At 41.0% G+C, this 21,243-nt stretch overlaps 1 protein-coding gene across 1 annotated transcript in view; it reads left to right on the top strand.

Annotated features, from left to right (window-relative positions):
• Positions 1–21,243, top strand: part of LOC123485632 (protein eyes shut homolog) — a gene marked incomplete at its 3' end in the record, with an annotated part of 135,982 nt that overhangs the window by 71,969 nt on the left and 42,770 nt on the right. The window contains exons 8-12 of the mRNA XM_045216684.1: positions 1,728–1,832; positions 3,452–3,591; positions 7,563–7,726; positions 9,097–9,350; positions 11,340–11,444. Of these exons, the coding sequence (XP_045072619.1) occupies positions 1,728–1,832; positions 3,452–3,591; positions 7,563–7,726; positions 9,097–9,350; positions 11,340–11,444 (768 nt within the window). The remainder of the gene's footprint in view (positions 1–1,727; positions 1,833–3,451; positions 3,592–7,562; positions 7,727–9,096; positions 9,351–11,339; positions 11,445–21,243) is intronic.

Below are 21,243 nucleotides of genomic sequence, written 5' to 3'. Positions count from 1 at the left end.
AGGCAGCTGGACTGGACTGGACCATTATTGGTTTCCTTCCCGTGTGGCTCTATTGAATGATCCAAACATTTTGGGGTAATGTTTTGTACAATACAACTTTATTTGTCCAACTGTTACATCAGAAATGTGTCTTCTGCTCTGCTTATGACAACATGAATGAAGAGCAGCAGAGAGTTGACTTAGTAGTTGGTAGAATGATTATTTATGTGTTTTTGGTCAGTCTGGAATATGCATTCTGTCTCCCATGGTAAAAAAAAAAGAAATGCACACACTGAAATGCATTACTTAATAATCCGATGGCGAGTTCCTTTGCAGTAAACAAATATTTATGCCGGTTATTTATTGGGTCATGTTTCATCTTTCATCCTCCATGTTACGCTGCGCATGAAGAATTACCCCCCCACCCGTTGACAGTACTACCTGTATTATATATTTTTCTGACAGATATCTTTGCACATTGCTGTTGACATGGATTTGTACAATTTGCAGCTGCACAATGTGGCGTTTCTTATATATATATATATATATAAAACGACCTGGAGAAAGAACGTTATGATATTAATCACAGTAGGTCTGCTGTACAGTAGACTGAGGCTTCGTCCCAAATGGCACCCTATTCCCTTTATAGTGCACTTATAGGGTATCCTGGTCAAAAGTAGTGCACTATATAGGGAATAGGGTACCATTTGGGACACATCCTGAGTTTGACTCTTTCAAGAGGGGCTTTTGCTACATGTATTGAATTTGCCATTATTGATGAACGGACGTTTATGATAAATCACTTCCCCAGTCACATCTGAGAGGAATCCCCTGTATGGTAGGAGCTTATCGACTAAATCACTGTAGAACAATTAAATCACCATCTAGATTTATTACGTAGGAAGGTTATATCTGAGCTAGATTTAAACTAGACTTGAACAAGAGAGCACTGTGAGAATCACCATCTAGATTTAAACTAGACTTGAACAAGAGAGCACTGTGAGAATCACCATCTAGATTTAAACTAGACTTGAACAAGAGAGCACTGTGAGAATCACCATCTAGATTTAAACTAGACTTGAACAAGAGAGCACTGTGAGAATCACCATCTAGATTTAAACTAGACTTGAACAAGAGAGCACTGTGATAATCACCATCTAGATTTAAACTAGACTTGAACAAGAGAGCACTGTGATAATCACCATCTAGATTTAAACTAGACTTGAACAAGAGAGCACTGTGATAATCACCATCTAGATTTAAATTAGACTTGAACAAGAGAGCACTGTGATAATCACCATCTAGATTTAAATTAGACTTGAACAAGAGAGCACTGTGATAATCACCATCTAGATTTAAACTAGACTTGAACAAGAGAGCACTGTGAGAATTACCATCTAGATTTAAACTAGACTTGACAAGAGAGCACTCTGAGACATTGGCTTTTGTGATTCACAGTTTAAGATACTTTTGAACTATTTATACGTTTTAATGTTGAGCGGCATAATAGCTTTAGAAAATAGTTTTTCCTGCTGTTTTTACAGCTTTTCTAATTGCGAAAGAGAAATGGAAAGAATGAAATGCTGCACTGTTTATACAACTGCAGGCCTTTGGAATATTCCCTCAGAATTGTAAGGGGGAATTTACAATCAAAATCTTGAATCATTGGGGGTTGATTAAAATGCCTACATAAACTAATTAAAACCCACTGTAATCAGTCACTACTACGTCTTCCTCTTGTCTTTCAGGACCCCACTGTGAGACAGAAATGAACGAGTGTTCCTCCAACCCCTGTCTGCACAGTGGGACATGCTTGGACTCTGTTGGCTCCTACACATGCAGGTGTCCCCCAGGTACGTATGTTGTGCCCCCTCACATTCAGTTTCACTAACGCAGGGGCCTATCCATCCCAGCCCCAAACAAGCCATTGCATGCATCCCAAATGGAACCTTATTCCATGTGTAGTGCACTTCTTTTGACCAGTTCTATGGGTCCTGGTCAAAAGTAGTGCACTATAAAGGGAATAAGGTGCTTTTTAGACTCTGTCCTTTGACTGACAGCTGAGCATATCACTCCACTCATTGCCAGAGCTCATTACTGCAGGATAATTATGTCAATATTGTGATATGGAATACTCTCTCCTTTCATGGGGCATTCTACTCCTGTATTAATATGATTCTGCAGTAATTGTTTATTCGGCTCGACCGGCTGAGGCTGAATTTACATTCACTGATGTAGTCTGATGGAGATGTCCCACCCTGGAGACGAGAGGGTGTGCGTGTGTGTGTGTGTGTGACTGGCATGCAAGGCAGAGCTTATGGTGGGCTGCCAGATGATGCTGCACTTTCAATCAGAGCATTGTCCCCCACTCCGTCCACCAGAGTCGGGGGTCACTTCCATTTCAATTCAGTCAATTCAGGACGGAAACGGAAATTCAAACCAAATTCCATTTCTTCCTCATTAAGAAGCAAAGGAGATAATTGGAATTCCTGATTACATCCTGAATTGACAGGATTTAAATGGAATTGAGCACGACCCTGGTGTCCACTTCACCACCATCTGTCCAGCATCCCAAATGGCGCCCTATTTCCTATATATAGAGCTCTGGTCAAAAGTAGTGCACTATATGGGGAATAGTGTGCCATTTGGGACGCAGCGCTGGAGCTCATCTTTAACACCAGAGATGAGGGCAGGTTATTCTGAACGAGTTGTCCTCCAGCAGGCCATGATCAGTCTTTTTTTTTGTCTTGAAAAGTCTGGCTTTAGAATCAGTCTACAGTCAACTATTACCTAGTTTGTTACATTAGAAGTCAGTTTCCTGGACCAAATTGACATAGAAAGAAGCGGTACCCCCAAGCCATAAGACTCCTGAACAGCTAATCATGGCTACCTGGACTATTTGCATTGACCCCCCCCACCTCACCCCAACCCCCTCTTTTATGCTGCTGCTACTCTGTTTATTATCTATGCATAGACACTTTAACTCTACCCACATGTACATATTACCTCAATTACCTCGACTAACCGGTGCCCCCGCACATTGACTCTCTACCGGTACCCCCTGTATATAGCCCCCTACTGTTATTTTATTTTACTGCTGCTCTTTAATGATTTGCTTTTTTTTTTTTATCTTAAACTTAAGGGCTGTAAGTAAGCATTTCACTGTAATGTCTACACCTGTTGTATTGCACCTTTTAAAGCCTAGTCCTAGACTAAAAAACATGGAAATTATCCATTGAATATGCTTTTAAATCCAGAAGCTTAATCTGTGTTTGGGAAACCGACCCTAGAAGTTTGAGTTAATGGTATCAATCAGAAAATCTTTGCATCTCTTCACAAACTCTTCATCCTATTTTACTTCTTGTTTGGGGGAAAACTCTGTCCCCTTCTCATTTTATCGGTCAGCTGGGTTTTACTCTGCGGCTAATCTCAGTGTTGATGATAATGAGTCTGTTTCACTGCTTCCTTGCAGGGTTTCTGGGCCAGAACTGTGAGGTGGATGTAAATGCCTGTACCCTACCCAACGCCACATGCCCTAGAAACACACATTGTTTGGATCTGCCTGATGGACTGAAGTACACATGTCGCCTACTGTGCCCTCCAAACATACAAGTGGGTGAAACAACACTTTCTTATTTTTTTTGCAGAACGTGGGGTGAATCCAAACTTCCATTTAAGTAATATTTTCACTTAATCTCCCGTTGACATCAATGCATGGCTACGTGAAAATGTAGGATATGCCCCCAACTGAACAAACAAACCCCAGCAAACTAATTTGGCGCACTGTACAATTCTCTGATAGCGAACTGCACATCAGACCTGGGTTCAAATACCATTTTAAATCATTTAAAATGCTGGATCTGGGCTAGATTGTGCTTGTTAACCCCGCCCATCTGGCACTACAGACAGACTAAAGCAAACCCCGCCCATCTGGCACTACAGACAGACTAAAGCAAACCCCGCCCATCTGGCACTACAGACAGACTAAAGCAAACCCCGCCCATCTGGCACTACAGACAGACTAAAGCAAACCCCGCCCATCTGGCACTACAGACAGACTAAAGCAAACCCCGCCCATCTGGCACTACAGACAGACTAAAAGCAAACCCCGCCCATCTGGCACTACAGACAGACTAAAGCAAACCCCGCCCATCTGGCACTACAGACAGACTAAAGCAAACCCCGCCCATCTGGCACTACAGACAGACTAAAGCAAACCCCGCCCATCTGGCACTACAGACAGACTAAAGCAAACCCCGCCCATCTGGCACTACAGACAGACTAAAGCAAACCCCGCCCATCTGGCACTACAGACAGACTAAAGCAAACCCCGCCCATCTGGCACTACAGACAGACTAAAGCAAACCCCGCCCATCTGGCACTACAGACAGACTAAAGCAAACCCCGCCCATCTGGCACTACAGACAGACTAAAGCAAACCCCGCCCATCTGGCACTACAGACAGACTAAAGCAAACCCCGCCCATCTGGCACTACAGACAGACTAAAGCAAACCCCCGCCCATCTGGCACTACAGACAGACTAAAGCAAACCCCGCCCATCTGGCACTACAGACAGACTAAAGCAAACCCCGCCCATCTGGCACTACAGACAGACTAAAGCAAACCCCGCCCATCTGGCACTACAGACAGACTAAAGCAAACCCCGCCCATCTGGCACTACAGACAGACTAAAGCAAACCCCGCCCATCTGGCACTACAGACAGACTAAAGCAAACCCCGCCCATCTGGCACTACAGACAGACTAAAGCAAACCCCGCCCATCTGGCACTACAGACAGACTAAAGCAAACCCCCGCCCATCTGGCACTACAGACAGACTAAAGCAAACCCCGCCCATCTGGCACTACAGACAGACTAAAGCAAACCCCGCCCATCTGGCACTACAGACAGACTAAAGCAAACCCCGCCCATCTGGCACTACAGACAGACTAAAGCAAACCCCGCCCATCTGGCACTACAGACAGACTAAAGCAAACCCCGCCCATCTGGCACTACAGACAGACTAAAGCAAACCCCGCCCATCTGGCACTACAGACAGACTAAAGCAAACCCCGCCCATCTGGCACTACAGACAGACTAAAGCAAACCCCGCCCATCTGGCACTACAGACAGACTAAAGCAAACCCCGCCCATCTGGCACTACAGACAGACTAAAGCAAACCCCGCCCATCTGGCACTACAGACAGACTAAAGCAAACCCCGCCCATCTGGCACTACAGACAGACTAAAGCAAACCCCGCCCATCTGGCACTACAGACAGACTAAAGCAAACCCCGCCCATCTGGCACTACAGACAGACTAAAGCAAACCCCGCCCATCTGGCACTACAGACAGACTAAAGCAAACCCCGCCCATCTGGCACTACAGACAGACTAAAGCAAACCCCGCCCATCTGGCACTACAGACAGACTAAAGCAAACCCCGCCCATCTGGCACTACAGACAGACTAAAGCAAACCCCGCCCATCTGGCACTACAGACAGACTAAAGCAAACCCCGCCCATCTGGCACTACAGACAGACTAAAGCAAACCCCGCCCATCTGGCACTACAGACAGACTAAAGCAAACCCCGCCCATCTGGCACTACAGACAGACTAAAGCAAACCCCGCCCATCTGGCACTACAGACAGACTAAAGCAAACCCCGCCCATCTGGCACTACAGACAGACTAAAGCAAACCCCGCCCATCTGGCACTACAGACAGACTAAAGCAAACCCCGCCCATCTGGCACTACAGACAGACTAAAGCAAACCCCGCCCATCTGGCACTACAGACAGACTAAAGCAAACCCCGCCCATCTGGCACTACAGACAGACTAAAGAAAATGTTCTAAGTATTTAAAAGATATTAAATATTATTAGATCCCAGGCTGCTGCTGTTTATAGAAGACTAAACATATTAGCAACGCCATATATTTCCTGTTTGAGGGGTGCAAAATCCACTTGGCACCTAAATCTCACGCAATAGATTGCTTTTATTTTACTCTTTCCCACTCGTGCTTGTGCCATTAGTTTTTTCCCGTTAACGTAACGTCTGCGGGAACATTTGTAATGACCTGTCAAACACTCTGGGAATGGCTGAAATGTGCTCAATGGAATAAAATCGTTTTCCGTTGCATCTTATAAAAACGCTGACGCTTGGTCTGGGATTTACCGTCTCAACAGTTCCATCACAAGAACGAGAAGAAAGAGAACGTTCATTTTGTGTTTTTTGAAAAAAAGTCATGATTGAATACAGTTGAAATGTTTACAAATTAGAAAGCAACTTCCGAGAAGGAACACTTGGATTATAGTGATATTATATCTGATCTCGCAAACAATGTAAAGTATGTTTAGATAGGCGTAAGAGCCAAGCGTTTTGATTTTAAATCCAATGGGTATCTTGCTTGACATACCTGTTTAATAACGTATGAGAATGTGACAACAACAATACTGAATAATTAATGAGGCAGTCTAGAAGGCGCAGGTAGGACTAGACAGAGCAAGTTTTTGATGGTTTCAGCCCAGTTCCACCCATTTATGTTAATGTATTCATTTATGCAAATACACCCAGGGTGTATATATTCAAATGAGGCACATATAATTTTCTTTATTTTATCACAAAACATTTAAAAAATACCTGATATACTGAGGAAATATATATATATATATATATATATATATGAGTGCATTATATGATAAAAGTGACATTTTACAATAAATGGAAAACCTGAAATCCCACCAAAATGCATTCATTATTTGTCCTTGCCAGTACAATGTTTTATGTGCTATAATTCAGTCAATATCTGATTGATTAAAAAAATGCATAAAGTTTGGAGTATCTTCATTGTCCAACTGTTGCATTTATTAGAACTGTTTTTTAAACCTTTTATACATTTCAATGACCGTTGCTAAGCATATTGACAAATTAGTCACACCTCTATGATGATTGCCCCGTAAAATGGTTTGGAATGTTGCCATTAATCAGGACATTGTAGTCTCATTAGACAAATTAACATGGAACACACACACACACACACACACACACACACACACACACACACACACACACACAACAGCAGTGTTGTCCCTGCAGATAATTTCATTGAAGCAATCACAATGTATTTTATGATGTAAATTGTCGAACTCAAACACTATCTACGCATTGATGGAAAATCACTGTCTGCATTATGTCTAACCACTGTATTCATCCCAGTGGATCACGATGAGATGTAGAAATACAATACATTACAATACATTACGTTTATAACAATATCCTGTCTTTGATAATAATCAAAATGTCATACAACATGGAATAGAGTGAATGAAAGAGCCGTTGGGCTATGGAATCCAATATTGAATCTAGCTACACATCATATCAAAGATTCTGCCAGCTTTTCAAAAGAAACAAGATGTGATTTGCTTTGCAAAAGGACTGAGTTATTTGGTATTGTCCCCCAAGGTACAGTATTACATAGTGAATAAGCACTTGTTGTGTGAATGGTGTGATGTCTTCACATGTTATTTTGGAGTAAATTAATACATATTGATGTGTCTGCCAATTTTCTATTTTCTGTGTACAGCCATGTGCCAACGGAGGACGTTGTGTCTTGAACAACGCTAGCAGTTACACCTGTGTCTGTACACCTGGATGGGCAGGACGTAACTGCCACTTAAACATCAATGATTGTGTTCAGCACTGGTGTCAAAACGGGGCCACTTGTGTGGATGAGATTGATGGTTACAGGTGAGTGTCTAAGGCAGGGTCTCAAATACACTGTTCAGTGTTTTCCCTATATTCATTTAGCGCCACTCCAAAAAATATTATATAAAAAAAATTGTGAAATGGGATAGTAAATCATTTTCAGTATAAACCTAAAAGACTAAAACCAGAAAAAAAGTATGTAGAAATTGAGCATATTTTTAAATAAGATAATCTTTTAGAACTAACAATCACCAAAATAAAAACTAAACAGTCAGGGAGAATCTAAAATTCCAAAAAGTCATGGCCCATTGATTTTGTTATAATGTTTGAGTCACTCAGATGGCATACGAACATGGCATTAACCATGGTAAAATGTGTAGAATTGCAGGAAACTAATTTAAAAAATGTGTTTATTAGTAAAACTTCCCCTATTTAGGGGACTTTGACCGGTCCTGGACCGGTTCCGACCAAGATTTCTGTGTACAGAGCGCTGTGTGAACTGTGCAACATCAACAACATTCCACATTTTGTTGTGTTAAACTGGATTACATTCTTAATAAAAATATCTACACACAATACCCCATAATGACAAAGTGAAAACATGTTTGTGTTTTGTTTTTAGCAAATATATTGGAAATCAATTATTGCTTTGCACTCCGTGAAAGCTCTGGTTGTCCCGCTTCACATGTCACTCTCCGCTGTCATCTGAGATGCAGTAGGTGAAATCTGACACCTCATATATAAATATTTCTGTATTTAATTTTCAATAAATTTTAAAAAATCTAAAAAAGAACATGTTTTCACTTTGTCATTATGGGGTATTGTCTGTAGATGGGTGAGATAATTTGTTTTGTTTTTTATCCATTTTGAATTCAGGCTGTAACAACAAAATGTGGAATAAGTCAAGGTGTATGAATCCTTTCTGAAGGCACTGTAACTGGTTTTAAGTACTGTCTATTTGTAGCCTGAGGTGGTCTACTGGTTAAGGCTGCTGCCTTCAGTGCGCACGCATACTGTGTCGGTTGGGTTGAAATCCGTCACAGGCCATTCATTCTGGCACTAAACTTCTCTCCCATCTTTCCTGTCTTTCTCTCTGTCCTCTATCCAATAAAGAAATACGGTATGTTTAGGGCAACCGCTGCTCCGATGGTTACCTCATCAATGGGGTACTACAGAATAGAAAAAGTATTGGAAACTCCATTAACAATTGCTGGTTTGCAATTCCCTCTAGGATGCTAGAAAACAAATGAAAATCCATTTAGAAATTCTCTTAAATGTTTTGGTAACACTTCACTTAAGACGCACAGCTATAATGCATTACAAGGCAGTCTTAATGCATCTTAAGACTTGTCGGCAGTATCTATGAACGGTGTCTGTTAATATCATCTTATAATGGATGTCTCTGTCACCAGCTGCCTTTGTCCCAGAGGATACAGCGGTAGCTACTGTGAGATGGACGTTGATCACTGTATTGGCCATCACTGCTCTGAGCACGGCGTATGTCTAGACCAACAACACAACTATACCTGTCGCTGTGAGCTCGGGTTCCAGGGGAGGTACTGTGAGCGGGAGACGGACAAGTGTAAGAGTTCCCCGTGTGCCAGTGGTGCCACCTGTGAGGATGTCATCGGAGGCTATCAATGCCACTGCCCCCCGGGGTTTGAAGGTAGGCCTACAGTATGTTAAACTGGTGATAACATTCATCTCTTGTTTTATGTATTGTTCTCTATAGAAAACAGTTGATTTCAGGTCAACTCACCAACTAACCTACTAAATAATAAAGAAACGAGCGGCAGGGTTTTTCCTTAGTTCATTGTTGTCAATATGTGTCGTCCTTTATCGTGGTGCTTTCATTGATTTGAAACCGTTAAAGGAATACCTCAACCAAATTACAAATGAACACATTTGTTCCCTTAACTTGGAAAAACAATGTTGATAACCAAAAAGAGAACATGACATAGCAGCATCTCTTGAAAATACCCCATATGTACAGATGTACTGAACAAAAATATAAACGCAACATGTAAAGTGTTGGTCCCATGTTTCATGAGCTAAAATAAAAGATCCCTCAAATGCTGTGCTCAAATTTGTTTACATCCCTGTTAGTGAGCATTTCTCCTTTGCCAAGATAATCCATCCACCTGACAGATGTGGCATATCAAGAAGCTGATTAAACAGCATGATCATTACACAGGTGCACCTTGTGCTGAGGACAATAAAAGGCCACTCTAAAAATGGGCGGCAGGTAGCTTAGTGGTTAAGAGCGTTGTGCCAGTAACCGAAAGGTCGCTGGTTCTAATCCCCGAGCCGACTAGGTGAAAAATCTGTCGATGTGCCCTTGAGCAAGGCACTTAGCCCTAATTGCTCCTGTAAGTCGCTCTGGATAAGAGCGTCTGCTAAATGACTAATAATAATAATAATGAAAAAAAAGTTTTTTCACACAACACAATGCCACAGGTGTCAAGTTTTGATGGAGCATGCAGTTGGCATGCTGACTACAGGAATGTCCACCAGAGTTGTTGCCAGAGAATTTAATGTTAATTTCTCTACCATAAGCCGCTTTCAACATCGTTTTAGAGAATTTGGCAGTACGTCCAACCGGCCTTACAACCGCAGACTACGTGTAACCACGGCAACCCAGCACCTCCACATCCGGCATCTTCACATGCGTGATCGTCTGAGACCAGCCACTGAAACTAAGGAGTATTTCTGTCTGTAATAAAGCCCTTTTGTGGAGAAAAACTAATTCTGATTGTCTGGGTCTGGCTCCCCTGCCCAGTCATGTGAAATCCATAGATTAGGGCCTAATAAATGTATTTCAATTGATTGATTTCCTAATTTGAACTGTAACTCAGTAAAATCGTTGAAATTGTTGCATGTTACGTTTATATTTTTGTTCAGTATATATTGACACCCTTGCAATGGAGCAGGATGTTCTGTTTTCTGTTTTTAATGAATGGTCAGCCTGAGCAGTCAGCAAGCTAAGGGACATTAGGAGTTTGTGCCGTACAACCATTGATTTACAATAGCAGCACACGGCAGAGCTCTGTGTTCCCTAGTACCCTCATGGGAGTGCACACAATGCCATAAAAGTCCCCGAAGATGAGAAATTGGGGCCACAATTCTATCACGTTCTATGTGTGCATGCGTCTATCTGTGTGTGTGTGTGTGTGTGTGTGTGTGTGTGTGCGTGTGTCTGTGCGTGTGTGCGTGTGTGTGTGTGTGTGTGTGTGTGCGTGTGCTTGTGTCTGTGTGTGTGCGTAGTGTAAGTAATATAGTCCTTCTGCTGTTGTACAACGTTGCGTTACATAATGTGATCATATGTAACAGCATAATATGATTGTCAAGGTGTCTATAAGCATTACTGATGTTCCTTACGTTACTTGGGAAGCATTTTTATAATATAGAAAGTCACTTTGTCATACGCACATCACATTATACTGATGCTGGTAGAGAAGCTCAAATATTTTGTTTCAACCCTGTTACCATTGGCCCAGAACATGGCCATATCAAGTACAGTACACTGTTGGGTGAACAGACATTAGAAGACATTTACATTCTAACATGCTTAGAAAAGTATGTCAACCCAACTGAAATGTGCACAGAACGTACACTATAAGGGATATTTACAGAATGTAATCTGTTGTGTTTCCAGGAAGATGGTGCTCAGAGAATGTTAATGACTGCTGGTCAAGGCCTTGTCTGAATGGAGGTTCCTGTATGGATCTGCTAAATGGATACATCTGCCACTGTCGTTTTGGTGAGTACTCTACTGACTATCATAGCACCATAGAAATCACTGTCGTTTTGTTGAGTACTCTACTAACCAGCATAGCACCATAGAAATCACTGTCGTTTTGTTGAGTACTCTACTAACCAGCATAGCACCATAGAAATCACTGTCGTTTTGGTGAGTACTCTACTAACCAGCATAGCACCATAGAAATCATGCAGCATGCCATATACTGTACAGTGCCTTCAGAAAGTATTTATTCCACATTTTGTTGTGTTACAGCCTGAATTCAAAATTGATTACATATATTTTTTTTCTCTCACCCATCTACACACAATACCCCATAATGATAAAGTGACAATGACATGTTAGCAAGTCTATTGAAAATGAAATACATAAATATCTAATTTACATAAGTATTCACACCCCTGAGTCAATACATGTTACGATCACCTTTGGCAGAGATTTCAGCTGTGAACCTTTCTGGGTAAGTCTCTTAAGAGCTTAGCACACCTGGATTGTACAATATTTGCCCATTATTCTTTTTGAAATTCTTCAAGCTCTGTCAAGTTGGTTGTTGATCATTGCTAGACAGCCATTTTCAGGTCTTGCCATAGATTTTCAAGGAGATTTAAGTCAAAACTGTAACTCGGCCACTCTGGAACATTCACTGTCTTCTTGGTAAGCAACTCCAGTGTAGATTTGGCCTTGTGTTTTAGGTTATTGTCCTGCCGAAAGAGGAATTTATCTCCCAGTGTCTGGTGGAAAACAGACTGAAACATGTTTTCCTCTAGGATTTTGCCTGTGCTTAGCTCCATTCCGTTTCTATTTTTATCCTGAAAAACTCCCCAGTCCTTAACGATTACAAGCATACCCATAACATGATGCAGCCACCACTATGCTTGAAAATATGGATAGTTATACTCAGTAATGTGTTTTATTGGATTTGCCCCAAACATAACACTTTGTATTCAGGACAAAAAGTTAATTGCTTTTCCAAATGTGTTGCATTATTACTTTAGAACCTTATTGCAAACATAATGCATGTTTTGGAATATTTGTATTCTGTACAGGCTACCTTTTTTCACTCTGTCAATTAGGTTAGTAATGTGGAGTAACTACAATGTTCTTGATCCATTCTCAGTGTTCTCCTTTCACAACCATTAAACTCTGTAACTGATTTAAATTCACCATTGGCCTCATGGTGAAATCCCTGAGATGTTTCCTTCCTCTCTGGCAACTGAGTTAGGAAGGAGACCTGTATCTTTGTAGTGACTGGGTGTATTGATACACCATCCAAAGTGTAATTATTAACTTCACCATGCTCAAAGGGATATTCAATGTCTGCTTCTTTTATTTTTACCCATCTACCATTAGGTGCCCTTCTTTGCGAGTCATTGGAAAAATCTCCCTGGTCTTTGTGGTTGAATCTGTGTTTGAAATTCACTGAGGGACCTTACAGATAATTGTATGTGTGGGGCACAGAGATGAGGTAGTCATTCAAAAATCATGTTAAACACTATTATTGCACACAGAGGGAGTCCATGCAACTTATTATGTGATTTGTTAAGCTTCTCCCCTATTTGACCTAGATAGTTTGTGTATGTATTGATATGTAGGCTATGTGTGCCGTTTTTAAATGTATGTAGTTCTGTGCTTGAGCTGTTCTTGTCTATTAATGTTCTGTATTATGTTATGTTTCATGTTTTGTGTGGACCCCAGGAAGACTAGCTGCTGCTATTGCAACAGCTAATGGGGATCCTAATAAAATACCCAAAATGAATAAAAAAAACAACAAACATAATTCCACTTTGACATTATGGGGTATTGTGTGTAGGACAATTACACATTTCAGTCTGTAACACAACGAAATGTGGAAAAAAAGTCAAGGGATGTGAATACATTCTGAAGGCACAGTAGCTATGTGTTACAATGAAACATTTGGCCATTAAATGCATACAGATCCTATAATTGAATATAATCTATCCTATAATTGAATTCATTATAGGGTCTTTATGATGACATGAATGTTGAAAATAGTTGGTATGTGTAGTGGTATATAAATCATGCTGTGTTTACAGTTACACTCTGATATATTGGCATCCTTGCACTATACAATAGAGTGGTCACTTTCTGTTTAAATAAAGGTTACAATAAATATTTAACAATAACACAATACAATTTTCCAGATGTACATTCTTGACCCTAGTATGATATAATCACCAGTATACTACATGCAATGCACCTGGAAAAATAGCCATTTGGTATTTTATTAGGATCCCCATTAGCTGTTGCAAAAGCAGCAACTACTCTTCCTGGGGTCCACACAAAACATGAAACATGACATAATACAGAACATGAATAGACAAGAACAGCTCAAGGACATAACTACATACATAATTCGATTTAGCCCCACATGCAGTATCCCCAGCCCCAAAAACATATATCACTAATCTCCTAATGTTATCACGTGACAATAAAACACGGTAGTAAAATACATCATTGTAAATTTTCGGTTGAAAATGTACGAAACAAACTTCTCCGTCATTTACTTGAAGTTGAAGTGGAGAGGAAACAGACCCCCCAGTGTGTCATCAAACATCCATTATTGCTCAGATTTCTACGGCAGATTCGGAGACTAAGGTGTGTTTAATCTGGTTTGCGTTTTCCGGGAATTGAATTAGATAAGTGGCTTGCGATGTTTACTTTATAGCTAGAATAAATGTAACAGAAAAAGGGTCTCTGCAAGGTTAACCCCATTTTCACAACCATGCTTCAGATGTCCATCATCTTTAGCATCTCTATTGGGCTAGCTCCAAATGTTTAAAAAATGGATACAGTTATATTTTTGTGGGATTTCCGGGAACAAGGACAAATTGATGTTTTGGTTTTGTTCTTCTTTCTTAACAGGGACAATGTAGACTATGAATAGAACTTGTGCAGTGTGTGTGTGTGTGTGTGTGTGTGTGTGCACGCTATGCTTTTCCAAAATGGTTCAGGCAATTCTTTATCATTTAAATTGAAGGAGTTTGAAGGACTAGAATGAATGGTAGCTGGTGCCTGAGATAAAAAAAAATATATCTGTAAAGTTCAAAAGGTACACTCGAACCATAACATTTTAAAAACCGAGGCTGAGAATATTCTGCATTGAATTCATGCTCGAAAGAATACAAAAGGTGAAAGTACTCTACAAAACAAGGAGTCCAGGTTCCAGCTTCTACGCCTTCATCCACGCTTTACAAACCAATTAAATACACACGTACTGAAGAAGACGCACCTGTGCATCACAGGTGCAACCGACGCATGGTAACAAGTTATTTATAATGTAAATGCCTGATGCTGCAATAATGTAGTCATTTTCAGAAATGCTTTTACATTTTACAAGCCTCAGAAAGCAAAGTAGTAGAAAACAATCATATGAAATTAGACCAACAGATGAGAGCAGCCCATAATGTCTTGGTGTTTTTAATGCTCAACAGAATGAGAAGGACAAACAGACCTGAGGTACACTAATGTTATTTTGATGTACGGCATGATGGCATCATTTGCAATTGAAATGGATTTTTACCATCTTCCACTGCATGTATGTTGGGTTTTGAATATTGCATGGCATGCTGTTTCACTACTGCTGGTCAGCTGGTGATGCCTCATATTCTACAGTTATAATACAATAATGGACCACCACAAGCTGCCTCTTATTCTACAGTTATAATACAGTAATGGACCACCACAAGCTGCCTCTTATTCTACAGTTATAATACAGTAATGGACCACCACAAGCTGCCTCTTATTCTACAGTTATAATACAATAATGGACCACCACAAGCTGCCTCTTATTCTACAGTTATAATACAATAATGGACCACCACAAGCTGCCTCTTATTCTACAGTTATAATACAGTAATGGACCACCACAAGCTGCCTCTTATTCTACAGTTATAATACAATAATGGACCACCACAAGCTGCCTCTTATTCTACAGTTATAATACAATAATGGACCACCACAAGCTGCCTCTTATTCTACAGTTATAATACAATAATGCACCACCACAAGCTGCCTCTTATTCTACAGTTATAATACAATAATGGACCACCACAAGCTGCCTCTTATTCTACAGTTATAATACAATAATGCACCACCACAAGCTGCCTCTTATTCTACAGTTATAATACAATAATGCACCACCACAAGCTGTGTGTGTGTTTACCTTGGTTGTGTCTCAAAATTCACCCTATTCCCTGTGTAGTGCACTACTTTTAAATAGGAAATAGGGGGCCATTTGGGACACTTGTTGGCATTTACATTTACACACCTCTTCAAGCACATTGTTTTCCTTTTCACATAAAATAATACATTTAGATTTATTTTTATTTTTTTTATATACTTTGTTTATTGAATTTTCAGTACCAGCATTTAGTAAATAATTGCACTTGAAAGTTATATGGTATGAATATGGAACAACAATTTGAAGACAACGATACAGCAAAACATAGAGAGACAGACCTGAAAGAAAAAATAGACATTAAATACATAAATAAGATAAAACACAAACAAAACAAAAAAAAACAAACAAAAAAAAATAATATCTGTTTTGATCCAGTTGTTATAGGTCAGCTAGCACAGTTATTTCCGTCCTTAACATCCGAGATGTCGTATATGCACATACCAGGCTTCTTACATCACCAATATATAAATATACATCACTCTGGAACTGCAGGGAAATGTATTCTTTTAACATAAGAAAAGAAGGGAGCCCACTTTGCATAGAATTTGTCTACAGACCCATTGAGTGTCTGTTTTATTTTCTCCAACTTTATGCAATTCAAAATAGATTTAATCCAAAGAGCATGAGAAGGGGCTGCAGAGGATTTCCATCTAAGTAAAATTAATCGTCTCGCTAACAACGTGACAAAGGCAATTACATCCTTATTCATTTTGGTCAATTGTATTGTGGGTAAGGAAACTCCAAATAATGCAATGAGAGGGTCTGGCTCGATCTGTGTGCCGCTTAATTCTGAGAGTGTGTTAAAGATGTCTTTCCAGAAACCAACAAGAGATGGGCAGCACCAAAACATGTGCACATGATTAGCAGGGGACTGGTTACATCGAACACAATTAGGGTTCACATCCTTGTAAATTTTTGATAGTCTTGCTTTGGTCCAGTGGGCCCTATGAATGAGTTTGCATTGGATGAGGCCGTGTCGAGCGCAAATAGAAGAGCTATGTACCCTTTTGAGTGCCCCTTCCCATAGTTCATCAGATATTTCCTCACCCAGTTCCTCCTCCCAAGAGGATTTGATATTGTTTAATGAGATGGCTTGTAGTGAGCAAATTTGACTATAGATTATTGACAATGTGCCTTTCTGATTAGGAAGTGGGGTGAGAAATGTGTCGAACTGTGTTCCACCAGAAAGGTTGGGGAATCCTGGATCTATGCTGCGGACGTAACTCCGGACTTGTAAGAACCTAAAAAAATGATGTCTGGGGAGACCAAATTTAGCTGATAATTGTTGAAACGTACTAAATGTATTGTTAGTATACAGATCTCTGAATCTTTTAATACCGAGATTAGACCATGTTGAGAAAGCACCATCAATCATAGATGGGGGAAAAGCTGGGTTTGAGGCTACCGGAGCCAAGGAAGAGGTTGTTTGAAACCCAAAGTGGCGCCTAAATTGATTCCAGATCTTCAATGTTGTTTTGACACATGTATTATTGGTGAAGGAGGAGTAAGGGCCTGTAATAGAGGAGTGAGCGAGGGAAGACAGTGATGCCGGTGTAGACGAGGCAGCCTCCATCTCCAGCCAAGCTGGGGGTGGGAATATCACTCTGCTCTGCAACCAGTACTGAATGATCCTAAGGTTAGCGGCCCAATAATAGAATCTGAAATCTGGTAGAGCTAGACCGCCGTCTGGTTTGGGCCTCTGCAAGAGCTGTTTTCGCATCCTAGGAGGCTTTTTGTCCCATATAAAGGGTAGAATTAGGCCGTCGATCTTTTTGAAAAATGTATTGGGTATTGGAAGGCACTGATAGAGGTATAAGAATTTAGGGAGAGTATTCATTTTAATAGAGTTAATTCTAGCAACTAAGGAGAGGTGTAGCAAAGACCACCGTTCCAAATCGTCCTTAGTACGGGTTAAGAGAGGAGCAAAGTTGGCTTGAAAAAGATTTTCAAACCTAATTGTGACATGTACCCCGAGATAAATAAAACTACTGTGAGCTATTTTAAATGGCAAGTTATGTAAAGGGGATTTTTTTGCAGCCATGTTAAGTGGCATCAATTCACTTTTACTGAGATTTAGTTTATACCCTGATAAGTGACCGAAGGATGCGAAAGTGGCAAGGGCAGCAGGGACAGAGACAGAAAGATTGGATGTGTATATTAATAAATCATCTGCATATAAAGACAGTTTGTGTTCGTGCCCGTATCTGACTATGCCTTTGATGAGGGGGTTGGAGCGAAGTGCTATTGCAAGTGGCTCTATGGCGAGGGCAAACAGTAAGGGACTTAAAGGGCAACCCTGACGTGTCGATCTTTGCAAAGGGAAGCGATCTGATTGAGTGTTATTAGTCCTGACAGAGGCTTGGGGGATGAGTACAGAAGTTTTATCCAGGTCATGAATTTGGAGCCAAAGCCAAATTTATTTAGTGTAAAAAGGTATTTCCATTCCACCCGATCAAACGCTTTCTCCGCGTCCAGGGATATAATGGCTTCAGAGGTATTGTCGACAGAAGGATTGTATATAATATTAAATAATCTTCGGAGATTGAAGAATGAGTGTCTATTTTTTATAAATCCTGTTTGATCCGGAGAGATAATTGATGGGAGGACTGTTTCTAGCCGCGTTGCCAGAATTTTGGCTAGAATTTTATAGTCCACATTTAGCAGGCTAATTGGACGGTATGATGCACAGTCAAGAGGGTCTTTGTTTTTTTAAGAATAACACAAATGGTTGCTTGAGTGAGAGTATGTGGGAGAGCACCATTTACAAATGCATCATTGTACATTTCAATTAGAATAGGGGCTATTTTGGTGATAAACTTTTTATAAAACTCTGTCGGGTAGCCATCAGGCCCTGGGCTTCTCCCAGATTGAAGGGATTTAACAGCGTTAGACAGTTCTTCAACAGTGATCGGCTGCTCTAATTTTTTAACCAAATCCCGGCCGACCGAAGGCACAGATAGTGAGTGGAAGAAATTATCCAATTCCAGTGTATCCGCTTTACTTTCAGAGGTATATAGAGACTGGTAAAATCTCTTGAACTCCTCATTGATCCCCCCAGGATCTAATGATATCCCAGATGATGTACGAATTTTTGTAATCTGAGATGATGATGATTGTTGACGTAACTTGTGAGCTAATAATTTACTGGCTTTATCTCCTTGTTCATAGTAAGTGCTCCTAGACTTGACAAGCATTTCAGTAACCTGGTCTGTTAATAGTGTGTCAAATTCTGCTTGCAGAGTTAAACGTTCCTTATAAATATCCGGGGATGGTGAAACGGCATAAATGTCATCTAATTGGGCAATACAGCGTGTTAGCATAGATAACCTATTCCTTTTCAATTTGTTCTCATGTGCGGTGTAGGAGATAATTTCACCTCTGATATAAGCTTTCAAAGTTTCCCAGAGAGTAGACGCAGAGATGTTTGGGGTTCTATTTGTAATCATGAAAAAAGTCGATTTGACTCAAAACAAAATTGACAAAGTGTTCATTGCTGAGCAGTTGAGTTTTTAGTCGCCAAGGCGGTCGCTGATTGTCAACATTTTGAAAAGCTACTTCCATAGTAACAGGGGCGTGGTCAGATACAACAATTGGGTTATATGAACATGAAGTTATGGAGTGGAGGAGCCGGTCATCAACAAGGAAGTAGTCTATGCGCGTAAAAGTGTGGTGAACCGATGAGAAAAAAGAGTATGCTTTCCCAGCTGGATTAACCATTCTCCAAGGATCTGAGACTGCGAATTCAGACATAAAGGTTCGAACAACTCTAGCTGAGGTTGATAAGGTGGTAGGTTTAGTGGAGGATCGATCCAATTGTGGGTCTAACCAACAGTTAAAGTCACCTCCTAAAATCAACATATGGGTGGACATATCTGGGAGTGTAGAGAAAACCGATTTGAAAAAATCACCATTGTCCCAATTAGGAGCATAGATATTAACAAGAAGAACCTTTGTATTGAGCAGCCTACCACTGACAATTATATATCTACCATGGGGATCTGCGATCACCTTAGAACATGTAAAAGGTACCGATCTGTGAAGTAAAATAGCCACCCCTCTCGCCTTACTCTGAAATGAGGAATGGAACACCTGACCCACCCATCTGCACCTAAGACTTGAGTGTTGTGATACCTTCAGATGAGTTTCTTGGAGAAAGATGATGTGAGCTTTCAAATGATGAAGATGGTGTAGCACCTTACTACGTTTAACTGGGTTATTTATGCCCCTGCAGTTCCAAGTAAGAAAATTAAAGCCATTCCCTCCAGCAGTATGGGCTACACTAGGCTGAGTCATATCTTAAGAGAGAGAGAGGATGTGTAAAGGACAAGGTACAATGTAAACTGAAGATCTTAGTTGAACCTAAAAGCGCAAATGTAAAAAACAAAGACAAACGAAGAGGCACAAAAACATATACAAACTATATACAAATAGAGAGTGAACAAACCCTTCCCTCACACCCGCCCTTGCCGAAGCATCTCCCCAAATGAGATGCAAGCAAAACCCTAAATACGAAGAAAGTTTAGAGCTAAGCATGATAACTCTTACTCTGTGCTTCCTAAGATTAGTGACCATTTAACTAGAGTAAGCCAAACATGGATAGAATGGTCCCCAATAGAGTCTAAGGAAAACTATCCTCGATTAAGAGAGGTTTAACCTCGACGCAGATGGTAAATGATCAAACTGAAACAGCCATGCAGACCCCCAGATATTGGCATTAGAGGCGGCAAACCTGGGCTGGAAATAAAGAGATAAAAAAGAGAATGACATTCATATGTCGATGAACCCAGCAAAGATGGCTTCGTTAGTCACCCATTCGGCCTGCTAACTAGCCTGCTAGGAAGACCAGCTAGCCAACCATTTGTTACACACCATGTGGTACAACAGCCGCTTTCACGTTCTTGTTGATGAAATCTGCCGCTATAGCCGGGTCCTCGAATCTGTGCATGGAGCCGTCCGGTAAAGTCAGTCTCAAAACCGCAGGGTAGATGAGGGCGAACTTCACGCCCGGGCAGGCGTGTAGTTGGCGTTTCACAGCTCCAAAGCTAGCCCGCCTCTTAGCCACAGCTGTTGTGTAGTCCGCAAATATCGAGACTCTTTTACCCTTATGTAGAAGAGGGGATGCTTCTCCCGATCTTCTCAGTATGTCGTTGCGGACGTGAAAGAAATGCACCCTGATGACAAATGGTCGTGGGGGTTCTCCATCCCTGGGTCGGCTACGCAGAGTGCGGTGAGCCCGGTCTAGCAATGGCTTCTCCTCTAGCCCGAGCAGCTCCTGAAGTAGCTGGGCCATGTACTCCGTGGGCCTTGGGCCCTCCACTCCCTCCGGTATTCCCAGTAGACGAATGTTGTTCCTCCGCATTCTACTTTCCATATCTTCGCATCTATTATCGAGGAATGCCACCCTAGTTGTCAATGAGCCGACGTTAGCCTCTAGCTCGCTAATGCGAGTGCTGTGGTCTGTAGCACCTCGCTCCAAATCCGATAAAGTCACCCCATGTGCGTCGAGCTTATTCTGTATACTCTCGATAGATTTTTTAAGCTCGTCTTTGATCGTTGATATCTCTGACCTGAGATTGGTAGAGAGACAGTCAATTTTTC

Source organism: Coregonus clupeaformis, unplaced genomic scaffold, assembly GCF_020615455.1.
Source record: "Coregonus clupeaformis isolate EN_2021a unplaced genomic scaffold, ASM2061545v1 scaf0773, whole genome shotgun sequence".
NCBI lineage: Eukaryota > Metazoa > Chordata > Actinopteri > Salmoniformes > Salmonidae > Coregonus > Coregonus clupeaformis.
This window is presented reverse-complemented; position numbering and strand designations above follow the sequence as displayed.